Source organism: Dendronephthya gigantea, unplaced genomic scaffold (assembly GCF_004324835.1).
Source record: "Dendronephthya gigantea isolate DGI-Jeju-01 unplaced genomic scaffold, DenGig_1.0 000115F, whole genome shotgun sequence".
Taxonomy (NCBI): Eukaryota; Metazoa; Cnidaria; class Anthozoa; order Malacalcyonacea; family Nephtheidae; genus Dendronephthya; species Dendronephthya gigantea.
In genome coordinates, this window is record NW_021163125.1 from 14,620 (window position 1) to 26,293 (window position 11,674).

At 37.4% G+C, this 11,674-nt stretch overlaps 1 protein-coding gene across 1 annotated transcript; it reads right to left on the bottom strand.

Moving 5' to 3' along the window:
- Positions 1 to 5,207: 5,207 nt before the first annotated feature.
- On the bottom strand, positions 5,208 to 6,232 carry LOC114535274. Its single transcript, XM_028556646.1, has 2 exons — positions 5,747 to 6,232; positions 5,208 to 5,621 (listed from the first exon to the last, which is right to left on the bottom strand). Exons 1-2 carry the CDS (start codon positions 6,206 to 6,208, stop codon positions 5,208 to 5,210), a joined length of 876 nt encoding a protein of 291 aa, XP_028412447.1. The 5' UTR covers positions 6,209 to 6,232.
- Positions 6,233 to 11,674: the final 5,442 nt, after the last annotated feature.

Below are 11,674 nucleotides of genomic sequence, written 5' to 3' on the forward strand. Positions count from 1 at the left end.
TCGAGTCATTTCATAAAACATTAGCTTTGCCTGATTTCTGGCTTAGAAAATATTCCGCTTCGTTTGAAATGACGAGGGGTTGTTTCATGTATGTATTTCTAGTAAAATTGTATTATGGGTTTTAAAAATTAAATAGAAGTTTGCTTTTTAGAAAGGCGCACATACAACGTGCCATTTTCATATGAAGTCTGAATTGTTTTAAGGATAGCTGTATTTTGATGTCTGACAGAGACATTATAATGCTATTACAAAAAGTAATAAAAACTGATATAGTTGACATTTTTGGGAAAAGGTAGAAATTAGGGACGAAACATGTGTTTTGTATGAGAAGAGAACTTATATCATAAACAGTGCTAACCAGAGAGTCTAAAAGAAAGTTGCTAACCAGCGTATGTTAATAATTGTTAAAGTTGGGATTCGGGAACAGAAGTAAGCTAAATTTAACCATATAATTGTATTATTGTATTATGTCCTTGTAATTTGTAATGTCTTGCAATTTATAGATCGAATAAAAACGTTTATACGATACCAAATCACCAACTTATCGGTTCGGTCTAAACGTGGCGAATCAATAGCCGTTTTGCTCGAAGATGGCGGCTTCGCCAAATAAGATGAGAATGACTGAATCCATGGAAAATGATAATGTCAACATATCCCAGCGTGAGGAGAGTGACATAACTTTAACTTTGGCAGAAAAGAATCGTACAGGAATATCTGGGAAATTAGATGATATATCTGCGTTGGGAAATAAACAAACCAAGCCTGTTGTTAATGAACAAAAAGGAATTGAAGTGGAACTTCAAGGAGAAAACATTGAAAACGAAAAATGTCATAATGGTATGAAAGTTTATATAATAAGTGCAATGAAATTCGCAATTTCATTGGTTAGTTGGCGTTCAGAATAAGAAAATCCCGCACGAAAAGTTACAATTGTTCCATTGTATTTATTTTATAAAACAAATACTAAATAGTTTCTCGACTTTCAGAAAGCGTAAGAAAAACGCTCGCCTACGACTCGTACTTTTTCACGCTTTCGAAAAGTCTCGCGATATCCCGAGTGGAGTTGTTATAAGTAGAGTAAGTAAGTGATAAACAACCTTTCTTAAGTAGGCTTTACTTAACACTAACAAAAATTACAAAATGGCTTCCAATGTATAACTACATAATACTAGGCCTGGTTTCTAAGTAAAATTACAATAATACTTTATGTAAACCTGATATAAATTCACTACATTCTCCCCTACTTAATTTTAAAAGTAACAATCTAAATGTTTAACTAAATATATAAAATATAAGTACCTAAAAGTTAAACTACAGTTAATATAATATAAAGAATCGTTCATGATATAAGTTTATATAACTATATGTATTTATATAGCCACGTTTTATTCATATCAACACTAGTTCCTCTAGTTCGAGTATTATACATAAACAAGACGGTCTGGTGACGTTGTAATATCTGGGGGTCTGATGTTGGTTCTTCTGTACTCGCATTGTTCACTTCAGGCACTCTGTTAGCGTCTGCGGTGGCAGGTGGCGAATCCAGGGCATCTTTGTTGGTTTCTGTCGTAACCCGTGGCTGTTGATGGGATGACTCGTGCGAGATCTCTGTCGTTCCGTCGACTTGGGGGGCGAGATACTTGATGGCTACAGTAATTTCTCTTCCATCCGGAAATCTAACGTGTGCATACTGAGGATTTGCTTCGATCAACTCCAGTTCGTCTACTAAGGGATCAAATTTGGATTTTCTTACTTGGCGCTTCAATAAAACTAGGCCAGGAGTGTTAACCATGTTGGTACAGAAGTTCCACTGGTCGATCGACGTTGATGGATGAAGAGGCGCTCGTGTGGGGTGACATTGGTTGCGGTGCACAACAACGATCTGATAGAATGTAAAGCGTCATGCAAGACGTCTTGCCAATAGCTGGCAGGAAGATCTCGTGTCTTGAGCGCGAGTATAACAGCCTTCCATAAAGTACCATTCAATCGTTCCACTTGTCCGTTTCCACCAGGGTTATATGGCGTAGTTCGGCTCGATGAGATTCCTTTCTGAAACAGAAAATCTTTAAGTTTTGCACTCATAAAACCTGAACCTCTGTTCGTGTGGATGTACATCGGCATACCGAAGATGGAAAACAACTGACTAAGGCACTCTATAATACTTTCTGCGCTGACGTCTTTGCATGGAAAGGCAAATGGGAATCTTGAATATTCATCTATTATGGTAAGCATGAACTTGTTCTGATTATTCGTTGGTAAAGGTCCTTTAAAATCCAAGCTGAGTCGTTCAAAAGGTTGAGTAGCCTTTACTAGTTGGGATGGTTTGGGATGGTAATACTGAGGTTTACATTCTCTGCATGCCTTGCACGACTGCGTCATACGTTTGATCTCTTCGATTGAGAACGGGAGGTTGCGGCTTTTGACAAAGTGTGCCATACGAGTTATTCCAGGATGACACAGAGACTGATGAAGCTCGGCCAACTTATCTATGGTAAGGCTCATTGCTCTCACCCTCGAAAAGGTATCAGCTGGAACATTTTCTTCCCCGGCTCTGTAAACTATGTCGAAATCGTAAGTAGACAGTTCCAGTCTCCATCTCATAATCTTATCGTTCTTTATCTTGCTTCTACGATTCGTGTCGAACATATACGCTACCGACTTCTGGTCGGTGATCAGGGTGAAATGCTTTCCTGTTAAATAGTGTCTCCATTTTCTCACAGCTTCTACAATAGCGGCAGCTTCTTTCTCAACTGATGAATGCTTTAATTCCGAGCCACTCAATATTCTCGAAAAGAATGCAACTGGTCGACGACCGTTTTGATTCAAAGTTGCCGAAAGGGCAAACTCTGACGCATCTGTTTCCACTTGAAATGGCTGTGCTTTATCCACCGCTTGAACTACTGACTTTTCTACGTCTAGTTTTAAAGAATTGAATGACTTCAAAGCATCACCAGCTAGGGGAAATGTCGCAATGTGCGCCAATGGTCTCACTTTTGTAGCAAAGTCTTTTATCCACTGCGAGTAGTAAGAGAAGAGCCCTACCGCTCGTTTCTGTGCTTTCCGATCTCTGGGGACAGGTAATTCTCGAAGTGGGCTCAACCTTTCAGGATCAGGTTTTATTTCTCCGTTGTTAACCACACTGCCAAGAATACTAATGGTTGTCGTTGAGAATATGCACTTTTCTTGATTAAATGTCAAATTTCTTCTCTTTGCGGCATTTAGGAAACTTTCAAGATTTCTGTCGTGATGAGCTTGATCATGACCACAAATTGTGATATTGTCGAGGTACGCAATGGTGTCTTCCAAAGATTCATCCGTTATAAAATTATCCATTGTTCTTTGGAATGCTGCAGCACCATTCGTCACTCCAAATGGCACTCTCCGGAATTGATACAAACGTTGATTGGCTTCGAATGCGGTATATTTCTTCTCTTCTTCTCTAATTGGAACTTGATGATATGCACTTTTCAGATCAATGGTGCTGAATACTTTATACTGAGCAATCCTAGTGACGGTGTCATCTATCCTAGGCAATGGATATGCATCCAGCTGAGTGAATCGATTGATTGTTTGCGAATAATCAATCACCAGCCTCTTCCTATGCCTTTCGTTCCGAGTCACGACGACTTGAGCTCTCCACGGTGAATCACCGGAATGAAGGTATCATAGATACCTTCTTCTAAGAGTTTTTGCACTTCAATTGTAATAAACTCTCTATCTTCACAGCTGTATCTCCTAGATTTGGTAGCTACTGGTTTGCAATCGGCTGTTAGGTACTGAAACAAGGATGGGGTTTCCGTCTTCAAAGATGTCAAGCCACATACTTTCAAGGGTGGGGCAGCTCCGCCATAGTGGATTGTTACACTTTCGTGTTGTGCTTGCCAATTCTGTCCAAGAATAATATCAGTACACAATTTGGGCAGGATATACAGCTTAACATTGGGGTATATCCTACCTTTCAAAGTTATATCAGTGTAACAATACCCCTGCATATTTGTGGAAAATGTTCAAGATGCCATAGTAACTTTTTCATGGGTCTGATGTACCACGCTTGGCATTTTTGCACGCTAAATTGAACAATTAGAATGTGCCGGGTTTTATTCGCGGCGCGCGACATTTTCTGAAGAGTGGTAATGAATTTGTCGAGCGGAGAATTCCTTATATTCGGCTATGTTTTTCCGGAGCGCTTTCTTCGTGAGGTGTTTGGGGGTATAATAGTGTTATAGAGGGTAACAAGAGGTTTATTTTGATATCAATATTGCTATGGTAACGGCAAATGTTTTGCTTCAAGCGAGCTTCTTGTTAGAGGCATTTAGCGCAAATGGCGTCGTGCGGAAATTAAGTTTCAACAACCGCATATTCGGCTTGTATAGCATTCTTTGTGTGAGGTTACTTTTGTACGTTTTTGGTATATTTTACAAGCCAAGGAACCAATCTAAAATCGTATGTTTTTTTTTGTGACAAAAATGAGCTAGGAAACTCAGAATCATGCCTTTTAGAAAGGCATCTCATTCCCGTAGATTCAATGTTGGGGAATATATGCGCAACAAAAGACTTGCATAGCAAGCTGTGGAGACTAAGCAAAAAAAAGAAAAATGCGTTTCCCAGAAGCTGAAACGTATAGATCATAAGATAAGAAACGTTTATGCGTTTGTTTTTATAGGAGCGATTGCAGAATACCCGTCCATTTCTGAAGTTATGCTACAAATATTCGCGGCTACGCGGCTACGCAGTGAGTTTTACGAGAACGAGGCAATGGATTGGTTACGTAATCACTGATGTAGATATGTTTTGAAGTGGCTACGCGGCTACGCAGTGAGTTTTACGAGAACGAGGCAATGGATTGATTACGTAATCACTGATGTAAATATGTTTTGAAGTGGCTACGCGGCTACGCGGCTACGCAGTGAGTTTTACGAGAACGAGGCAATGGATTGATTACGTAATCACTGATGTAAATATGTTTTGAAGTGGCTACGCGGTGAGTTTTACGAGAACGAGGCAATGGATTGATTACGTAATCACTGATGTAAATATGTTTTGAAGTGGCTACGCGGCTACGCGGCTACGCAGTGAGTTTTACGAGAACGAGGCAATTATGAGTGTTTTACCGTTTTTTGAAAGAAGTTACGCGACATTGATATAATTTCGTTAGTGTTATGTGATTTTAATGCGCTACATTTTTAATTATATACTACAGTATTTAGTTATAACTGTTCTTGCAAAATAGCATTTTGGCGGAGAAGGATGTCCTTAATGTTGCTTGTGATCGCCTTGTGAATAGGAAGAGCAAACTTGGAGGCGTATTCGTTTGCGTTGCAAAGATCAGAACAGGGCCAGGTGGCAAAGGTGTTTGGTCGGCGTTTGACAAATGCTTTAATGACCTGGGGTCTTCTGGCGACACGGGCAGCGATAACGGAGCCAAAGTTTGGCTTGAGTTGCTCAACGGCATTACTATATTCTTCCTTAGTTGATGCACGGAGAAAACGAGGGGTAGATTGACGAAAGGCACGATAAGTAACAACGGGTCCAGGGAAAAGAAGAATAGCCGTTTTGATATCCGCCACGGTGGGTTGAGGTCTTGCAGCATCACAAACATTGTGAGTGATTGTCTTAATGAACTATAAAAAATGAAATATATTTAAAAATTAATGTTCATGTAATTGGAATAGTATTGATGTTGTGTACGATCACAGTAGTTTCAATAACGTAATATTTATAATTCATGCATGTGTATACAACTTACTTCGCATAACATGTGCTTCTGCATTTCAAGGTGGCGAACGTATCTTACAGCATATTGTAAGATGTTGAGCGGAATTGTGGTGGGCATTGGGTTTTCAACATGACCAGACAGCACGTTGTTGAGGGCGACCGTGAACACGTGAAGGGCAGCAGCGAGTCGAGGAATCAAGTCGAGTTGCTTGGATTTTGGAGGGACAAATGAGCCGTCTTGAATAGCTTCGTTCACTTCTGCGATAAAATCATCTTTCTGGGATTTTAACAACTGTTTCGCGTCTTCGTCGAAAGTATAAGGGCCGGTTTGACTTTGTTGGCAGTCAATAATGTACTGAAATGTTTGTTTAAGCATGTCGTCTGGTTCGGTAGATAGGTAGTCTCGGGCAGTTCCTACTTCGACTGAAGTTGGACAAAGAACTCTAGGGACAGCGACTAGAAAGCGGTCGATTAAACCTTGGCCATTGTCCATTCTTGCGATTAGTTTTGCGGCATTTGGCATCTGAGTACAACCCCAGGATGGAGAAGGGAGTGTTTGCATGGATAAGTCGCGTCTGTTCGGTTGAATAGTTGTAGCTGCTAGATTCCCGAAAACAGCTTACACAAAAGCATCGCATCACCGCTTGCGTTCTCGTCATCATTTTTCAATAACTTGTTGAGTACATCGTAAATCTCCGGTGACACTAAAAATGCACCCTCTTTTGTTGCCAAATGCTTGACTAGACCAGAAGATGTTGTCCTGTCAACGAGAAATGTCGAATTGTCATCTGCCATGTGTTCAAGACAACCATGTTGTATTGCAGATGATTTTCCGGTCCCTGGATAGCCAACAATCATCATATATATGTTCATCGGTTGCTCGTGGGTCATCGTTTCAACGGTCCACCCGTTTTTAGCTGAGAGAAACGAAGTTGTGGTTAGCAAGGCGGGCGCCAGGTAGCCGATAGAGCTGTTTAGGGAAACTGCTTTGTGGCGAAGAAACAAGGCGATATCCTCCGGAAAAATTTCTTCGAACCGAAAGGGAACGTCGGATATTCTTTTGTGCAACTGTGTCCAAGTTGTTTCATGTTGCCTTGCAACTTTAGTCAAAGGATTGGATGTAGCCATCGCTCAATTTCAAAGTTTAGAAGAATTAGGTATAAAAGACTATATCAGTATATGTTTAGCTGTCGAATGCCTGTGCATATGTGATATGCCTTGTGAGAGAATCAGGCCTTTGTGACTTGAGAGATGATAGAATAGTATAAAATTACAAAAGGCTAACCGAATAATTGTCGGCGCTATGTTCCATTGACGGTGAAATTCCAACGTTTTTGATTGGACTATAAGTCTGGCGTGGGATGGAACAGTGTCGTGATAATGCAAATGATATTCTTTGGTGCAATTGTGTCGAAAATGTTTCATGTTGCCTTTTGACTTTGTTTAGAGAATTTGATGTAGCCATGCATTGCACAATTTTAAATTTAGAAGTTTAAATGGTCTTAATTTCGAGTGAAAATACACACATTTCAAATTAAAGGCAGGAACAGTTGATGGAAATTAAAGTAAAAAGCAAATTCCGAATAAACAAGACATCTTGAGAATCAAAATATAATTCAAACAAGACACAGATTAAGACTGTAAAGTTTCGACTTTATTACAAAGTCATCTTCAGACAGAATGAAATACAATACTTTACAACGCATATATATACAACACAGAGAGAGAGAGCGCACGTGTCAATCCAGCATGTAGGCGAAAGGCCGGTAAACCAAGCAGAGCGAAACATGATAAAGTTGTGAATAGATTTTCAGGACCTATAGTTGACTCATTTTTCCATCAAATCTTCCTGGCTTGAATTTGAAGTGTGTGCATGTAATTCCGCTCGAAATTAAGACCCTTTAAACCTCTAGAATTAACCTGCAAAGAGTGAAGTGCCAAAAATCATAATTAAAGTTTAGAAGGCTATATCGGTATAATTATATATGTATATGTTAAGCTTTCTGAGGTGAAAGAATAGTATAAAATTACAAAAGGCCAACCGAACTAAATGTCCGCAATATGTTCCATTGACGCTGAAATTCCAACGTTTTTGATTGGATGAAATCTGGCGTGGGTGACGTTGTGATTTTGAATCTGTTAAATAAATTAAATTTCGTGTTTTTGACTTTTTGGTATCGAGTTGTTGCAGATTATTTTCCTGATATTGTCTATTTCAAATCAAACTCTGTGTGCGCATTTTGATAAACGTTTTAATTTAGTAATGGATAAGGGAGTGCAAGTTTCATGTAAATTTGGTAAAACGGCACAAAAAAATTGCACCTCGCAAACTATATCGTCCTATTTTGGCATGAAAGACGCTGTATCACAATGTGGTGGCGAAGATAGCAGTTATGGTCGAAGTGAGAAGACGACAAAATGGACGTACGATCGGTTAAAGGACGAGGTGTTATTTGATAAAGAAAACGTTATACGTTGGTGCATGGACGAGGGATTGATTGCACATGAAAGAGTGTGTGGCCATTGCAACAATAGCATGAGACTAGTGAAATGCGCCGACAGATCTGACGGATACAAGTGGGAATGTCGAAAACAAGTTGCTGGTAAGAGACATAAGGTTGAATTATCAATCCGAAAAGGTAGTTGGTTTGAGAAGAGCAACATGACTTTGGAGGAAGTAATCAAGTTCACGTATTGGTGGTGTGATGTAATCAAGAGCAAATCCGTCACGAGTTAAACGTTGCGACAAATACAGCAGTTCGACTGGGACAGTTTCTGCGCGAGACATGTGAAGTGAACTATTAGAGCGGAGGAAAAGATTGGCGGGCCTGGTAAAATTGTGCAAATAGACGAAAGTAAGTTCGGAAAAAGAAAGTACCATAGGGGACACCATGTTGAGGGACAGTGGGTTTTTGGCGGAATTGAGGAGGACTCGCGACGTAGTTTTATGGCAGCAGTAGACAAACGAGATGAAGCAACGCTACTTACGTTAATCGAAAGATATATAGAAAAGGGGACAATTATCGTTTCAGACTGCTGGAAAGCCTACGTAAATTTAGAGAAGCACGGCTATGAGCATCGACTAGTGAATCACTCAAAGGAATTTGTGAACAGTGAAGGGTTTCACACAAATAAAATCGAGGGCACTGGCGGAAGCCAAGTGTAAACTGCCATGTTTCGGTGTGAGAAAGATAGCGTTCTCCTCGCACTTGGCCGAATTTCTGTGGCGATATGAAAACAAGAGCGAAGATCTATTTTCAACGTTTCTTAATGATGTTAAAAAAATCTACGGACAATTGTAACACCGCCACTACCTGGGATAATGTAATGTAGTCTGAATATTTAGGTAAATATTATAATATAGTGTTGTTTTTGTTAGCTTTCTTAAATGTCAATTTTTATAATAAATTAAAGTTTAATTACATGATGAATATAAAGCTACTTGTGATTTTTTTTATCTGTTTCGTTTATATTATAGTTAGTTATTTTTGCGGCTGTTTGATAATCACGAATATAATCCGTTTACGAGACGTCGCGCGTGTAATTTACAGTCGGCGACTGCGTATCCGCGTAGCCACGTAAAATATGGCTACGCAGTGACAGAAGTCTAGTGGACGGGTATTCTGCAATCTAGCCTTTTTATATATTAAACTCGTATATTTCGTGTTTGACTTGCCATCTTTCGTGTATATGACATGGACTTGCGGCTATAAACCTGATCGACTTAAATTTCCATACCGATTTTCTATATTTCTGGATCATTTTGCCTTTTTAACTTAAGCCTATTGTATGTTAATACAATTGATAAATTTGTTATATGCATATATTTTTCCTAGTTTGCTAAAATTTGTTGAAAACTTGACATTACTCCACATTGTGAGATGAACTCTCAAAAACCTAAATTTATGATCTTTAACTCACTGAGCTTCAATGCTACTAATATATGTTTTTTATTACCTGTTTAACCCAGATGATTTTAGTTGTCAGTTGGGAAGCCCTGCAGTGTAATGGTTCACTAAAAATTAGTCAATATTTATTGTATATTTCATTTCAATATTTAACTCATTAGGCTTTAATGCAGTAAATGCACTCACATGCAATGTATACCCTGCTTATCTAATGCCAGAATGATTGTACTTGTTCTACTGAGAAAGCTCTTTTTCAGTTTAGTGGTTAACTAAAAAATCTTACTAGTGCAACATCTAAGTGCAACATACTAAACAAATCCCAGATGATTATATTTCTCAGTAAGGTTACTCTGTAGCTACATAGGAGTTAATTTATAATTAACAGAATCGAATATTTCTGAAAGATTAGATAAGGGCCTTTAGTGGGCTTACAAATTTAGATTTTAAAAAGGATTTGTGGCAACTTTTTAGCAAATGAATATCTGGGCATGTCTTTGTCAACACCAAAATCTACATAACAATATCTCACAAATATATTAATATGCTTAATTATTATTATTATTATTATTATTATTATTATTATTATTAAAAAATACACATAAAGTAGCTTAGACAGCTAAATTACAATGTGATTTACAGGTTCATAAAAATAATTTAAGAAATATTACATTTTAGAATTACAATAATTCATACTCTAATCTATATTACAAAGCTAGAAGTAAATTACAAAAGCTATATTTTAAATATTAAGAAACTAATAAAATAGTTAAGAATCATCAATTTTGAGATTGTACTTACGAATCGCATATACTAGAGGACTATTTCTAAAGCGCTCTGTTCTGCATTTAAAATTGTAAATTTTATTTACATTAAGTCTCGTGTCTCTCTCCCGTAATTGACCTACAGTTGGTGGTAGCAAATCATTGAGTTTATGTGAAGGGTCCTTTATATCCTTTATCAAGTTTATGCACATTAACTCTCTTCGACTTTCCAAAGTTTTAATACCACATTCAGTTAATGCTTGTTCATAATTCTTTTCCGGGCATATAATTTTCATTGCACGCTTTTGAATTCTCTCTATATTAATAGCTTGTGATTGTAAAATCAAAATATGCAAGGATAGCTCAAATAGTGTTATAAATTAATGGTGTTTGACATGTGAATTAATAATTGATAATTGATTGCAGAATTGATATAAGTTTTAATGACTGGTAGTAATGTTTATCATGATTCATTCTATTTATGGCATGTATCATACTCCAAATTGATGCATAAAACAAATACCCTGTCATGATTGTGATATTCTTTCTTATTAATGTCCAATATATTTTATTAATATATTTGACTATGTAAACATACACAATAGTGTATATGAAGAATTTTACTATAAAGCAGAAATATTTAGCACTGTTATTAGTTTTGATTATTGTTCTGATTAGTTGCAATGTCTCAAATGTATTTACAATATAACAACACTATATAAGTGGGCTTTAACCAAATAATGTACAAATGTAAAATATACAGTGTCATTAACATACTAACTCGGTATATAAGCACACTGGAAAATGCTAATACATCTTAATAACAACTCTGAACAATGTTGGCAGCACAACATTGATCAATTCTGTTCATACAATATTGCATCAACCTGATCGATTTTAAGCGTGTACTGGTTACTATAATAGTTTGACAAAGTATTGAGATCAGTACTATTAGTTTTAAATAGTGTTCTGGTTACTTGCAATGTCTTAACCTAAATGTATTTACAATATAACAACAAATATGAACAGTAACACTTTACATAACTGTGTATGTTAAACACACAGGAATATGCTATGCATATGTTGCATACATCTTGATTATTAGTGTATTAGTTTTGTAATTTTTGCATGAAGTATGTATGTTTGATTTCTATTTTTAAAATAGATATATTAAGACAGAAACTTGTGTTGTAAACCCATACTCATTTGTATAAACTCTTCAAAGCTCCATGCACTCCACTAGTATTCAAGTATCCACTAGTATCCAAGGGTTAAAAATCTTAGTGCATT

Bases quoted from the DNA above. Each gene is read 5' to 3' on its own strand.
- LOC114535274 (XM_028556646.1), bottom strand. From the start codon at position 6,208: ATGGACAATGGCCAAGGTTTAATCGACCGCTTTCTAGTCGCTGTCCCT. The intron at 5,622-5,746 runs GTAAGTTGTATA...CATTTTTTATAG, and splicing joins AGAAGCACATGTTATGCGAA to TTCATTAAGACAATCACTCA.